Source organism: Orycteropus afer, unplaced genomic scaffold (assembly GCF_000298275.1).
Source record: "Orycteropus afer afer isolate SDZICR_OR568_19922 unplaced genomic scaffold, OryAfe1.0 scaffold00010, whole genome shotgun sequence".
Taxonomy (NCBI): domain Eukaryota; kingdom Metazoa; phylum Chordata; class Mammalia; order Tubulidentata; family Orycteropodidae; genus Orycteropus; species Orycteropus afer.
Window position 1 is genome coordinate 13022560 of NW_006921597.1, and position 16239 is coordinate 13038798.

The 16239-nt window shown below is 41.2% G+C and overlaps 1 protein-coding gene across 1 annotated transcript; it reads left to right on the top strand.

Annotated features, from left to right (window-relative positions):
- The first annotated feature begins 1194 nt into the window (after window positions 1–1194).
- On the top strand, window positions 1195–7446 carry BCL2L15 (BCL2 like 15). Its single transcript, XM_007949010.1, has 4 exons — window positions 1195–1318; window positions 1821–1942; window positions 5834–6058; window positions 7429–7446. Exons 1-4 carry the CDS (start codon window positions 1195–1197, stop codon window positions 7444–7446), a joined length of 489 nt encoding a protein of 162 aa, XP_007947201.1.
- The last annotated feature ends 8793 nt before the right edge of the window (window positions 7447–16239 follow it).

Genomic DNA, 16239 nt, shown 5'->3' on the forward strand with positions numbered 1-16239 from the left:
TTGTTGTTGTTGTTATGTGCCATCGAGTCGGACCCGACTCATAGCGACCCCACCTTGGGTTTCCGAGGCAGTATCACTATGGAAGTAGTTTGCCTAATTGGGTTCAGCTATATCACAGGGCAGCCACTGCAGGTAACTATCCAACCCTGCATGTCTCCTGAAACAATGCTAGGCTTATTTCTAAGAAGTCTAACTAACCCCGTTAGAAAAACCTTTTTGTTAAGAGTGAAACTCAGATCTCTTTTATCCTGTTCCTTTGGCCTTGGACTGAAAGGGCGCTGGTTAACATTTCCTGAATGCCAGAAACTGCTAAGTCATTCCACACAATGTTCTTATTTAATCCTTATTATTTCCCAGTGAAATACTTTGTATTTTCCGCATTTACAATTCCTCAAATGCCCAAGTTCCTTCCCACCCTTTACACAGGCTATTCTTTCCACCCAGAGCAGTCTCATTCCTCCTCTTAGCCTAATGGATCCCTACTTATCCTTCAAAGCTCATTTCAGATGTTACTTCAAGGATACTTTCCCAACCCTAGAGGTTTTTTTTTTTTTCCCCTATTACATTTTCTTAGTACTGAAATCAGTAGCACAGGAAATTGTGTGATTAGTCATTTAACTTGCCATTTTGCTGAAATGTAAGGTCCATGAGGACAGGAACTGTCTGTGTCATGTTTCTGTGCAATTTGTAATGCCAAGTATGGCTTTGTCCACATAGGTGCTCAGGAAATAATCAGTATGATCATGTATGTTCATGGCAAATAAATGCTAAGATCAGGATTTGAATGCTAGTCTATTATAACTTCAAACCCTTCCTTTAGATTACACCATACACAGAATGTAACAGGAAGTATTTCTTAATGGCGTTACCCAAAAGGCGTTTCCTCAATTCTAGATCATATCTAACTATAAAAGTTATTCATTAATCTGAACACTGGCTAAACTGTGGTTCTGAGGTAAGGGACCCAAGCGTGTCTTTAAAAAGTCCTCAGTTCTGTGCATGGGTGAGCCCACAGCGAAGTCTCACCTTTCTGAGCAGATATTTGAAGAAAGCTGGTGGGAAAGGCTCCAGGACTACATGTGCCATTAGGAAACTTGACATAAGTAGACACATCTGCTGGTTTACCAGTGTTTCTGGGACTTGCTGAGCTGAACACTGCTTGTTTTGTGGAAAAACCAAAACTTGACAGCTGAAATGAAGACCCCTCAAAGTTTTGAGGAACAAACGAAATGCATTGTGGACACTCTGCTCACAGACTTCTTAGGCACAACATTGCAGGTTTCCGATCGGGGGCTATGTTCGGATGAACCAGATTCAGGTAAGATTCCTGGCTTGAGGTGGTGGTTACATGTCAGCAAGATAATCTGAGTATGTTTTCCTTATTTTTCTCTTAAGTTTCAAAAGGCAAAGTCTGAGCTTTCAGCAACACCTGGAGTCTTCAAGGAAGGGGGAGAGATTCCCTCACCATATTGGTGCCCACAGGACATTGAAGTTGTCTTGGTAGGGAACAATGCCAAAATTGTTTAAAAGTCTAGAGAACGTTCCCCAATGTGCATTTTCCTGGTACTAGCCATTCTTTCAGGGAGCTCTGATAGCATAGTGCCTAAGACACTGGACTGCTAACCAGAAGACTGGGGGTTCAAACCCACCAGTCACTCCTCGGAAGGAAGATGGGGCAATCTACTTCCATACTGCCTCAGAAACCCAAGGAGGGGTCGCTATGAGTCAGGTCTGACTCGACGGCACATAACAACAACAACAACAACAACAGCCATTCTTTCAAAGATTGTGACAGTGTGATTGTGTTCCCTCTGTCCTAGGAGAGCCTTGCTCTTTTGACGTGGCCATCATTGCTGGTCGCCTTCGGATGTTGGGTGACCAGTTCAATGGAGAATTGGAGGCTTATGCCAAAAGCGTCATTGCAGAAACCACGCAGGGACAGGTCAAGTTCCCACTCCTTTTTATTGTTTGCTACTCTTTTCTATTTCCGGCTCCCTTTTTCTACTATTCCTATATTACTGTGAATATATACTGAATTTTGTGAAAGATTAGGGCATATATTCATCAAAGTAGATACAGCTGGAATTCACCAATTGCCAATTCTTCAAGAATTAGTTAAAACTTAAGTGAGATTGAGGTGAAAGGCTTGTGGCACAGGCTGACCCACCTCCAAGTTATCTGCACTTGTTTTTCATCAGCTTTGTGCTTTGTGGCACAGAGCATATCTATAGCATTTTATTCTTGGCAAAGTATCTTTTACACATTTGTTTTAGTACTTTTTCTGCACAGGAGCCCAGTTTGTTGAGGGTGAGCATCTTTTTGCCTCTGGGGTCTAGCACTGAAGCAGTGAAATTATATTCAAGAAGAATAGGCAATTGATAAATCGAATGCAATGAAGGATAAGCCCTTATAGCAGTCCACTAAGCATGATCTAAGGAGCTCTGGTGGTGCAGTGGTTAAATGCGTGGCTGCTAAGGATAAAGTAGGGGGTTTGAACATACCAGCCACTCCACAGGATAAAAGACCTGGTGATCTGCTCTCATAGGAAACCCTATAGGGTACTTCTACTCTGTCCTATAGAGTCACTATGAGTCAGATGGACTGATGGCACATAACAACTGCTGTAGGAACAACAAGATCCTTATCCCCTGTTGTGAAGTGTTGTGATCACAACACAAGATGAGAGCGGGAGAGCAAAAGGATTTATTGAGTATGATACCCTAGGAGATAGACAGAATCACTTCTCTAAAGTGGCTGTCACTTCATTATATATATTCATTATATATGTCACATGATTATATAGGGAGATGGGGAGGGGGTTGAAAATCCCTTGGACTGCCAGAAATGTCTTTGTTCTTTTCTTGCCTGGTTACTCCGGACTCAGTGTTCCTCTTCCTATGGTCGTCTTGCTTCATAGGTTACGGTTCTTAGCTGAAACCAGCCGTGAGAGAGGGTTATGCTTAGAAGAATACATAATTGAAAATAGAACTCAGCATCCATAAAGAGGTTGGCTATTCTATTTACTTGAAAGAAAGCAAAGGGAGGGAAAAATAGCAAGTTAAGTCACTATGATTAATGTCTACTTTACTCATACCTGCTAGTCTGTTAAAATTCTGCAGTTTTCAATGAGAGGTTCCTTCTGCCTTCCACTTCAACCTTCCATAACAATAACAAGCCTTATCTGGCTTTTCATTGGAATGCTTTTCTTAGTTATCTAGTGCGGCTATAACAGAAATACCACAAGTGGATGGCTTTAATAAACAGAAATTAATTTTCTCACAGCTTCCTACCCACTAACATTGAGTTGATTCAAAGCTCAGACTCCAGGGGAATACTTTCTCTCTGTCAGCTCTGGATGAAAGTCCTTGTCTCTTCAGCTTCGGCTTTTGTTCCCTGGAGATCTCTATGTTTCTGGGCACCTATCTCACTCCATCTCTCTCTCTCTCTCTCTCTCTCTCTCTCTGTCTCTGTTCACCTGTTTAATCTTTTTTTACATCTCAAAAGAGATTGACTAAAGATACATCCTACACTAATCCTGCCTCATTAACATAACAAATAACTCATTTCCAAATGGGTTTATAATGACAGGCATAGAAACCAAAAACCAAACCCACTGCCATTGAGTCAAATCTGACTCATAGAGACCCCTGTTGGGTTTCCAAGGTGGTAAATCTTTATGGAAGTAGATTGCCCCATCTTCCTTCCATGAAGTGGCTAGTGGGTTTGAACCACCAACCTTCTGGTTAGCAGTTAAATGCCTTAGGCACTGCACCATCAGAACTCCTTAAAGACAGGCATAAACTAAACCAAAACCAAACACACTGCCATCGAGTCAGATCCGACTCATAGCGACCCCTCCTTGGGTTTCTGAGGCGGTATCACTACGGAAGTGAATTGCCCAACCTTCTTTCCGAGGAGTGGCTGGTGGGTTTGAACTTTCAGCCTTCTGGTTAGCAGTCAAGTGCCTTAGGCACTATGCTACCAGAGCTCCTAAAGATAGGCATAGAGGTTAGGATTTACAACACATATTTTTAAGGGCATAATTCAATCCATAACAATGCTGGGTAGTGACATTAGCACTTGAACTTTGTATTGGAGATAAAGACTATATGATACTGTTCTAGGAGAGATTGCCAACTAATATTAATGATAAACCAAAACCAAAACCAAAACCAAACTCACTTCAATCGAGTCAATTCCAACTCATAGTGACCCCCATCAGGTTTCTGAAGCTGTAAATCTTTACAGCAGTAGATCACCCTGTCTTACTTCTACAAAGCAGCTGGATCTTTTTGCTATAAGTGTCATTATTGGATAATTGGCAACACTTGGAAAGGATCTGAGGCCTAGATGATAATAATCCTGTGCTAACTTCCTGGTTTTGGTGGTTATATAAAATAATATCTTTGTTTGTAAGAAATATACATTACAGGGGGTGATGGAACATCATGTTCTCTATTTACTCTCAAATGATTCAGGAGAGAAAATTCTTTGTACTTCACTTGCAGCTTTTCTGAGTTTGAGATCGTTTCAAGGTTTTTTTAAAATCAGGGGAAAGAAAGTAGATTCAGTCATTGGCTAATCTAGGACAGGCCCATGACAAGAAATTAGTATAATAGGTCTAGCGTTGCCTGAATGCAGAGTAGGCACACACCCAAGCTGTATTCAGTAGGGGGAATGAGTCATAATAGTTCAGAGTGGTACTAGAATCAGTCTGGGTTCAAATCCTAGCACTAACACTTACTGATCTAATTACTTATTTCTCTTTGCCAGGCCATTGCATTTTAGTTGTCTAGACTAAAGAGATCTTAGTCTCTTTCAATGTGTAATATTTTCTCAGTGTTTCCTTGATTTTCACAACCTCGACACTTGAAGATTATGGACTAATTATTTTGTATAATGTCCCTTAACTTAGGTTTGTTTGATGTTTCCTCATGGATAGATTTATGATCTGTACCTTTGGTAGGAGCATCACAGAAATGTATTTTTTACTTGTCTTTATTATTCTTTGAGTACTTCCTTAAGATCTTGTACTTTCCATGCCCCAGAGCTGGAATCAGCCATTTCTCAAGGAACCCCTGGTTTCTTTTAATGGACAATTTTTTAGAAACCAAGTGGTATGTACCCTCCCATGTGGATGCCCTTCTTTGCTTGTTTGGGTTTTGACACCCTGCTCTGACCAATGTGAGTCCCCAGTAGAGCTTGCTCAGTCCCACCTAATGGATTCTGGACTATATTATTTGTGAAGGGAAAAGGAAGAGGAAAAGCTAACGTATTTTTTCCTTTTGAGTTTCCCAGATTTGAGTCATTCAAACAATACCTTCACAGTTTGCCCAGTGGTACTATCATGTTGTTAGTATTTTTTATTATGGTAAAATTATATATAATGAAACATTTTCCACTTGAACATATTTTGTAATTCAGTGATGTTACTTCCATTGTAATGAATAAGTTCATCATAATGAATCATAATGATAGTGTGCAACTATCACTAGTATTGTACTTAATATTTTTCTTTCAATCATTTTGTTCATCCTAAGCAATGATAATCTGACATCATAGGTTTAATAGGCTACTTATGTATTTTTCCAGTACCCATTAAAATAAGGTATAATATAAAAATATAAGTAAATATAACAAGTTTTTAGTAAAATAATAAGTTAAAAATATTAAAATGAGAAGTTTATCCATCAACCTACTAAGATTAATTTATATACCACCTGTGGTACATTTTCTACTCTTTCAGAAACACTTGCTTTACTGGATTCCTGCACCTGCAGCATCCTGCACTTTATGAATGATTCTCCACTGATATATCTTGGTCTCTCCACAGGCAGAAGCTATACTGAAGGACATAGTGAAATCTCTGAGTACGACCTGGTGTGCTCAGGATTCCAGCTTAGCTTTTGAGAGAGCCTTTTTGGCAGTGTCAGTTAAACTTCTTGAGTGTGTGGCCCATATAGCTCCAGAAATGGCAAGACAGGTGGCCGTCCCTGTGGCAAATATGATCAATGGGAACAATGCCATCCGGGAGTTCATCCAGGGCCAGGGAGGTTGGGTAAGTATGTTGGGGCCCCTGGCTTTCCTAGGCATTTGCATTATTTTTGTACTAATACCTACAGCTCCAATTCATGAACTTTTTTGTAAGTCAGAAAATAAGCAGGATAACTGGCTTCCTTACTTTGTTAAATATGCCAGGATTTTCTGCCATGCATCTAAATTATCTAGTGCTGCTGTAACAGAAATACCACAAATGGATAGTTTTAACAAAGAGGAATTTGTTCTCATAGTTTAGGAAGCTGGAAGTCCAAATTCAGGGTACCAGCTCCAGGGGAAGGCTCTCTGTCTGTCTGCTCTGGGGGAAGGACCTTCTTTCCTTTCAACATCTGTGAGCCTAATGCTCCTTGGAGATCTCTGTGTGTCTTGGTGTTAGTCTTCCCCTGAGTCTAGGAGGTTCTCAGTACAGAGATCCCAGGTGCAAAGGATGCACTTTGCTCTCAGCTCTTCTCTCTTGGTAGTAGTGAGGTCCCACTCCTCTTTGCTTCTCACTCCTTTTATCTCTTGTAAAAGAAAAGATGTGACTTAAACAAGGATATGGGTTCAGCAAGGTTGTGATTTGAGTCATGCCCTCTTGTAAGGTTGTGACTTGGGACATACTCCACCCTAAACTTGCCTCATTACACAAAATGGAGGATAATTACATCAGATACGGGGAATCATGGCCTAGCCAAGTTGACACATATTTTTATGGGATACACTTCAATCCATTACACCATGTTAAAAGGGAAACAGTCTCAGCTTGGTGGAGAGGGTTGGACTTCGGTGTCATGCTGCTTAAAACATTCACTGCTGACTTTGTAAAGCTAATCTCCAACATTTCACACATAATCATTTATAAACTATGTTGGTAATGGGGTTCTAATCTCAGCCTAGCTTCACTATACTCCCTAATAACTTTGAGTATATGTTGAGGAATTTCAGAATCATCTTAATATTATATAACAAAAATCAACTGGTCTTACCTGCTGTAGTGATATAGGAGGTATTCTAAGCCCATGTCTTAGTAATCACTAGAACATTCATTGTCATAGACCCTGGGCAGGAGCATTCCCCTCCATTTCCAGCATCAGCAGAAGCCTTAGTAAGTGCAGCATTTCCTTGGGGGTACCTGCAGATCTGGGCGTAGTGCCTAAGACATTTGACTGTTAACCAGAAGGCTGGCAGTTCAAACCAAGAGAAGGAAGACTGGGCAATCTACTTCTGTAGAGATACCATCTCAGAAACCCAAGGAGGGGTTGCAATGAGTTGGAGCTGACCCAATGGCAGTGAGTTTGGTTGATTTTGGTACCTACAAATCATTCTCTGGTTTCTTTAGGAAGTTCCTGAAGACTATCCCTTTGACTATTGGATTTTCACTGTTCTTCCTAGGAAAATCTGGAGAGCTGAAGAGATGGAGCTATTCCTCAGCTTGAACATCACTTCCTCTTTGACTGATCTGGTGATTGATTTCTGGCAATTAAAACAAAGAAACAAGTTTTTTTTTTTTTTTTTAATCACTTTCTTCATTTGTACAGAATTTATTTTCTACTGATTGTTAAAGTTGGGAGCAGGTCCCAGAGGCCTACAGAGTTTACACTTTCTGTTTTTATATGAGTTTTAATAAGTCCTATTGAAGTAAAGACTTCAAGACACCAAATAATAACTTGTTACCAGTAGAATTCCAGGCAACAGGGCAATTCTTTGCTGAAGATATTTTGGAGAAAAGAGGAACATGGGAAAACTATTCCTTCAGATTTAGTTCTGTCCTTTGGTAAGGATTTGATCTACTAATTTTTCATTCTAAAGGATTTCAGGGAAATGTCTGGTGTGAAAATCTTATTATTTTAAATTGAAGATTTTTCTTTCAAATTCATACCTAAAATGTCACCTGAGCAGATTTATTTTATGCATTTTAGAGGTTAGAAGGCAAAAAAGAGCAGTTTGTTTGTGTCTTTCTACTAGAAAGTTCAAAGAAAGATAAAACAGTCACTGCATTTTTATTGCTACAAATGCAGGAAGTGCCAGCCCACGTAGGGCCAACTTAGATGAAGCTAGTTGTATTCCACAGTGTTTTACAGAATGTGGTGCACAGACCACTTTTGATCCTATTAAATTATTGATTCCTAGGCCCCATCCCTAGAAATTCTGATTCTTTAGGGGTGGGTGATTACAGTAGGCAAAGGGATCGATATTTTTCTTTTTACATATTTATTTTTTGTGAATATATTATATGCAGCAAAACCTTCCCTATTCAATATAACGATCAGTGACATCAGTTACATTGCTCACATTGTGTCAACATTCTAGTTATTTCTGTTCTAGTTGTTTCACTCCCATTGACTTAAACTCCCTGACCCTCAACCTTCTCCTCTATACTTTAAAATAGTTGTCCATTTGGTCTTATATTGTTGTTGTTATGTGCCGTCGAGTCGGACCCGACTCAGTAGCGACCCCTCCTTGGGTTTCTAAGGCAGTATCACTATGGAAGTAGACTGCCCCATCTTCCTTCTGAGGAGTGGCTGGTGGGTTTGAATCACCAGTCTTCTGATTAGCAGTCAAGTGCCTTAGGCACTATGTTATCAGAGCTCCCTGGTCTTATATAGTGTGGTAGTTATGCTTGTGTGTCAACTTGGCTGGGCCTGGTTGAGTGGCTGGGCAGTTGGTGGTAGTTATTCCCCATGATGAGACTGGCAATCAACTCCATGGTAAGATCTACCACAAGCAGCTGCCTTTGGGATGTGGTCTGCTTCCTGTATATAAGGAGAAGCCTTGGGAATGGTCTCTAGCCTATGGCACGCTTGGAGCTTGCATGTAGCTGTGTCGTTGCTCAGCAGCCTGCTATGCTCTGCAGACCTTGAGTTTTACAATGGACTTAAATTAATGGCCTGCCATGTGGTTTGGTAATATCCGGACTGTGCCTTTTTACTTGTCAACCTTAGGGCTTCTCAGCCTCAGCAGCCGGCAGCTGTCTGACTGAAGAAACGCCTCTAGCTCCAATGGGCTGGGAGCAGGAGGCAGAGCTGGACCCCATGGTTAAGGAGCTTTCACCCAGCCCCTAGAGCCTGGTACTTTGAACTTGGACTTAAAGCCTCCAAACTAAAAGACTAAACTCCTGTTTGCTAAGACCATCCCATTTGTGGTATATTCTTGTCAGAGTGGTACTAGGTAACCAGAACATACAGATAATTTTTTTTTTTTTTTTTTTAAAGAATGCAATACTCAAGTGTGAGCATCTTTACTTTTTTATTTCAGTTTAAAGTTAATTTCAGGGGATAGTTTTGAGTTAAGGTTTGAAGAGTAACTCAGGCCAATAGTCTCTGGAAATCCACCAGGCTCGATAGGTCCAATAAAATGGGCCTACCTTTTTAACCAGGTGAGTCTGGTGTACATTAGTTTTAGATTCATTACTCTTAGAACAGGATGCAGATAAGGTGCATAGGCTAGATCTGGTCTGCTGCTTGTTTTTGTAAATAAAGTTATATTGGAACACAGCTACACTCACTCGTTTACATAATGTTTACAGCTACTTTCATACTACAACGGCAGGGCTGATAGTTGCAGCAGATACTGTAAGGCTTATAAAGCCTAAAAGATTTGCTATCTGGCCCTTCACAGAAAAAGTTTGTCAACCTCTACTCTAATTTTAGGAGCTCTGGTGGCGTAGTGCCTAAGGCATTTGACTGCTAACCAGAAAGCTGCCGGTTCATACCCACCAGCCACTCCTCGGAAGGAAGATTGAGCAATCTACTTCCGTAGAGATATTACCTGCCTGGGAAACCCAAGGAGGGATCGCTGAGTCAGGACCGACTTGGTGGCAGAGAGTTTGGAATTTTGGTTTTAGATTTTTTGCTCTAATTCAAATTGAATAATTTAAATTCTGTTGCAGTCCTGATAATTACTGCCAGTTGTAGACAGACTTTAAACTCATAGACGTTTAACTCTGTCTGACAGTGTTTATTAGTTCTTGCATAGTTTGTGCTTTTTCCAGGGTCTCCAGCAAATCAGAGAGCTCTGTGACTCTTGAGTAGTTAATAGAGGGAATACATTTCCCTGTCCTTAGCTTAACTAAGGGACTGGTAGCAAAGCAGATGGTGTCTAAGATCTGTATATCTCAAAACAATCCTTAATAATCTGAGATTAGTAAACAGTCATTGGATAGAGACTCCTTCATCCATAAGTTCAAAAACCAGACTACTGACCTGACTGTAAAGAACAAAAGCATTGCTACATCTGTTTTTGAGAAGAGGTATTAACAATTTTGGCTAACGTTTAACAAAATTAACCATTTCCCCTCCCTTTGGCTATTCATCTATCTGGCTGCTCTAAACATAGAGAAGTAAAAAGGTGGTATATATTTTTTTACTTTTTCAAGTTATGTTTATTTCTTCTATATCTGGATAAATCACAAAGATTTTTAAACCAGTAATGAGATTTCAAGATTCCTTTTAGTAGAAATAAGCCTTTTTGCTACCAATTAAGACCCTTGATATAGCCCTTTGTCTTTTACATTACTGTAAACTCAAGCTGGTGAGTTTTGTAGTAGGTGACCTCTTGGGTAAACCACTATTTTCCATTTGACTACTGCTATTCTGTTTATGTGTGTTGCAGTGAATTTGTATGGCACTTCTAGCTATGGTCTTTGTGACTCTCACCAGATGAAAGGAGGAATTATGTAAATGTAAGGTGCTTGTGGCCCACCAAGGGGATTAGATACCTGTTAATAATGTAATAGGGTACATGGTCTCTTGGGGGTGGTGGTGAGACTACAGAAATAAGGTGTATGGAGCCATAACATAAGGATTGGTCAGTTTGCCATCCCACTAGGCTTAAAATGAGAGGCAGGAAAAGGGGATCTCACTGCCATCAAGGCAGAAGAACCAGCAGTGGAGTGTGTCCTTGGACCCGAGATCCCGGCACTAAAATAGCAGTGAGATGGCAGAGAGATGGTGGCAGCAGAGGCATAGTTAAAGGAGTTCTGTAACACTTACTCAAGGAGAGAAGAGGCCAGGACAAGTGGCCAAGGGCCAAAGAGAGGCATGACTATGGGCATGGGAAGCTGTCCTGATTGAACAATTGTATCTTGAACCTAAATTGTAACCTGTTACTTCTACAATAAACTCTATAATCATGAATATTGTCTGTGAGTTCTATGTGGCCATTGCAACAAATTACCAAACCCAGCAGAGAAGTAGAGAGCACCCTGGGAGAGATAGTTGTCAGAACTGGCAAAAAGGTTAGAGGGTGGTGGCATATCTGACTTCTACCTCATAGGAATCAGCCTTGGGCTTATGTTGCTGATGGTGATCCTCTCTCCACCTTGTGAAGTTAGAGGAGGTCAGAAGACGCCTCCGCCATACCCTTTGTGGATTCTGAAACAAAATTTTTCTGCCTATACATTTGTATCAAGCCTCAGCAAGTGCAATTTAAATCAAATGATAAATGTCAGAGTCCAGCACCCTCCTCTTTCTCTTTTCTTTCCCCTCCTACCCATATCAGGTCCCTGTTTTAGTCTCTTCTTGACCGTAAAACATCAGGCATCTAGCTTCATGTACACTGCAGTATCTTGAGACTGAGTATACCAGACCTCAAATTTACATGGAAATGCAAGGGGTCACAAATAGCCAAAGAAACCTTGAAGAAGAAGAAGAAAGCAAGAAGACTCCTATTCCCTGATTTTAAAACATACTACAAAGCTATAGTAATCATAACAGCCTGGTACTGGTATAAGAATAAACACAGACTAATGGAACAGAACTGAGGGTCCAGAAAAGAACTCATACATCTACAGTGAATTGATTTTTGACAAGGATGAGAAGTTCATGCAATGAGGAAAGAATAGTCTCTCCACATGCAAAAGAATGAAGCTGGACTTATACCTCACAGCCTATAAGGAAATTAGCTCAAAATACAGCAAGGACAGAAATGTAAGAACTAAAACTATAAAATTCTTAGAAGAAACATAAAGGTATTGTGTTAGGACCCAGTTTTCACAATGATTCTTGGATACTACATGAAAAACTCAAGCAGCAAAAGACATAATAGATAAATTAGACTTTAGCAAAATTAAAAACTTCGGTTCAACAAAGGACTTTAATAAGAAAGTGAAAAGAACCTACAGACTGTTTGGTGGTTAAGTTTGTGTGTCAACTTGGCTAGGCCTGGTTGAGTGGGTGGGCAGCTGGAGTAGTATTCCCCATGATGAGACTGATAATCAACTCCATGGTGGAATCTACTGGGAGCAGCTGAATAGCTGCTTTGGGTATGTGGTCTGCTTCCTGTATATAAGAAACAGCTTTGGGAATGGTCTCCAGCAGAGAGGGATGCCTTCAGGCATTAATCGGTAGAAGAGACCGGCATGAAATGAAGTGGCAGGTTGGCCGGCCCACGAAGCAAGAAAGCCGAGTGCTTTCTGGGCAGGAAGTTTTCCTGTGGAGTGGGTTGCCTTCGTCATTAATCGGCAGAAGTGGAGAGACCAAGGAAATGGGGAGCAGAGCTGCCTCAGCCTTAAGGGTAGGACCATGTCCTTTGGGAGTGGAACCACCACAGCCCCCTAGGTTTCAAAGAGCCAGACCTTCACCAACTTGGTTCCAGAGTGTGGGGCTGCTTGTTCATGTGAGCCAGTGGGATAGAGCCACAGCCACTGCCCAAGAGTGAGGGGGCAGGCTACCGTGCCCAAGAGGGGGAGGAACAGGGCCCGTCAGGCCAAGGGGGTGTGGTTGTCACTCAGAAACTAGGGGACTAGACTCACCCGATGAAGTGATCTGTACAGATACCACCCAATGAAGATCTGTACAGGTGGCAATTTGACAAGGGGTGGAATTGTGGTGGTTAAGTTTGTGTGTCAACTTGGCTGGGCCTGGCTGAGTGGCTGGGCACCTGGATGTAGTATTCCTCATGATGAGACTGGTAATCAACTCCATGGTGGAATCTACTATGAGAAGCTGAGTAGCTGCCTTTGGGTATTTGGTCTGCTTCTTGTATATAAGAAACAGCTTTGGGAATGGTCTCCAGCATATGGCACACTTGAACCCTGCATGTAGCCATGTCATTGTTTAGCAGCCTGCCATGCTCTTGCTAACCTTAGGACTTACAATGGACTTGAATTAATGGCCTCCCATTGGTTTGGTAACATAAGGACTTGCCATTTTATTTGTTGACCTTGGGCTTGTTAGCCTCAGCAGCCAGTAGCTGCCTGAGTGAAGAGATGCCTCCAGCTTCAGTGGGCCGGGAACAAGAGGCAGAGCTGAAGCCCAAGGTTGAGGGGTTTTCACACAGCCCCTAGAGCCTGGCACTTTGAACTTGGACTTAAAGCCTCCAAACTGTGAGAGAATAAACTCCTATTTGTTAAGGCCATCCCATTTGTGGTTTATTCTTGTCAGAGTGACACCAGGTAACCAGAACAGACTGGATGAAAAATTTTGGGAACTGTGTATCAGTAAGTCTTTAATATCTAGACTATACAAAGAACTCCTACAACTTAGCAACACAAAGACAGCCCAATCAAAAATTGGGCAAAGGAATTGATAGATGATTCATCAAAGAAAATGTACAAATGGACAACAAGCATATGAAAAGATGTTCAACATTATTAGCCATTAAAAACAAAACAACCCATTGCCATGGAATGGACTCTGACTCATAGCAGCCCTATAGGACAGAGTAGAACTGCCCTATAGCGTATCCAAGATAAAAGAGCTGAACAGAAGATTTCAAAAAGCAGTTTGAGAAGTTAAAGTCATATTATTATGATGAAATAATGCCAAACCAAAACCAAACACTGCCGTCGAGTCAGATCCAACTCATAGCGACCCCTCCTTGGGTTTCCAAGGCGGTATTACTATGGAAGTAGATTGCCCAACCTTCCGTCCAAGGAGTGGCTGGTGGGTTTGAACTGCCAGCCTTCTGGTTAGCAGTCAAATGCCTTAGGCACTACACCACCAGAACTCCTGATGAAATAATATTATATAATAAATAATATAATAATATCATAATATTATGATACAAGTTCTGGAGTTAGAAAACCAAAAGGGAAGAACATGCTCAGCATTTCTCAAGCTGAAAGAACTGAAGAAAATTCAGGCCTTGATTTGCAATATTGAAAGAGTCTATAGGCAAAATATTGAATGATGCAGGAAAAATCAAAAGAAAATGGAAGGAGGAATATACAGAGTCACTGTACCAAAAAGAATCTGTCAGTGTTCAACTATTTCAGGAGGTAGCATACAATCAGACTCAAATGGTATTGAAGGAAGAAGTTCAATCTGCACTGAAGAAATTGACAAAAAAACAAGGCTCCATGAATTGAGAGAATACTCACTGAGATGTTTCAACAACTGGATGCTGCACTGGAGGCACTTACTCATCTATGCCAAGAAATTTGGAAGATAGCTACCAGGCCAACTGACTGGAAGAAATCCATATTTGTACACATTCCAAAGAAAGGCGATCCAATAGAAATTATTGTGGAAATTATCAAACAATATCATTAATATCACATACAAGTAAAATCTTGTTGAAGATAATTCAAAAACAGTTGCAACAGCATATTGACAGAGAACTTCCAGAAATGCAAGCTGGATTCAGAAGAGGATGTGGAACAAGGAATATCATTGCTGATGTCACATGGATCTTGGCTGAAAGCAAAGAATACAAGAAAAATATTTACTTGTGCTTTATTGACTATGCAAAAGCATTTGACTGTGTGGATCATAACAATTTGTGGATAACATTTCAAAGAATGGGAAATTCAGAACACTTAATTGTACTCATGAGGAACCTGTACATAGGCCAAGAGGCTGGCATTCAAACAGAACAAGGGGATACTGCATGGTTTAAATCAGGAAAGAAGTGAATCAGGGTTGTATTCTTTCAGCATACCAATTCAATCTGTATGCTGAACAAATAATCTGAGAAGCTGGACTATATGAAGAAGAATGCAACATCACGCTTGGAGGAAGACTCATTAACAATATGAGATAGGCAGATGACACAACTTTGCTTGTTAAAGTGAAGATGACTTGAAGCACTTATTGATGAAGATTAAAGACTACAGTCTGCAGTATGAATTACATCTCAACATAAAGAAAACAAAAATCCTCACAATTGGACCAATAGGCAGCACCATGATAAATAGAGAAAAGACTGAAGTTGTCAAAGAGTTCATATTACTTTGTTCCACAATCAACACTAATGGAAGCAGCAATCAAGAAATCAGCATCGTATTGCACTGGGCAAATCTGCTGCAAAAGACCTCTTTCAAGTGCCAGAGAGCAAAGACCTCTCTTTGAAGACTAAGGTGCACTTAACCCAAGCCATGGTATTATCAATAGCCTCATACGCATGTGAAAGCTGGACAATGAATAAGGAAGACTGAAGAAGAGTTGATGCTTTTGAGTTGTGGTGTTGGCAAAGAATACTGAAAGCACCATAGACTGCCAGAAGAACTAACAAATCTGTCCTCAAAGAAGTGCAGCCGGAATGCTCCTTGGAGGTGAGAATGCCCAGACTTCATCTCACCGACTTTGGGCATGTTGTCAGAAGGGACCATTCCCTGGAGAAGGATATCATGCTTAGTAAAGAGGAGGGTCAGCAAAACAGGGGAGGTCCTCAATGAGATGGATTGACACAGTGGCTGCAACAATGGGCTCAGGTATAGCAAAGACTGTGAGGCTGGTGCAGGACTGGGCAGTGTTTTGTTCTGTTGTACATAGGGTTGCTATGAGTCAGAATTGACTCAATGGCACCTAACAACAACAATCTTTACAGAACCAGACTGCCACATCTTCTGTGCAGTGGCTGGTGGGTTAGCAGCTGTTCTGGTTATGTAGTGCCCACTCTGACAGGAATATATACCACAAATGGGATGGCCTTGACAAACAGGAGTTTATTCTTACAATTTGGAGGCTTTAAATCCAGTTCAAAGTGCCAAGCTCTTGGGGCTGGGTGAAAGCCCCTCAGCCTTGGGCTTCACCTCTGCCTCCAGCTCCCGGCCCACTGAAGCTAGAGGCATTTCTTCACTCAGACAGCTGCTGGCTGCTGAAGCTGCCAAGCCCAAGGTTGACATGTAAAAAGACACTATCCCAATGTTACCAAACCACGTAGCAGACCATTCATTTAAGTCCATTGTAAGTCCCAAGGTCGGCAGAGCATGCCAGGCTGCTAAACGACACGGCTACATGCAGGGTCCAAGCGTGCCATAAG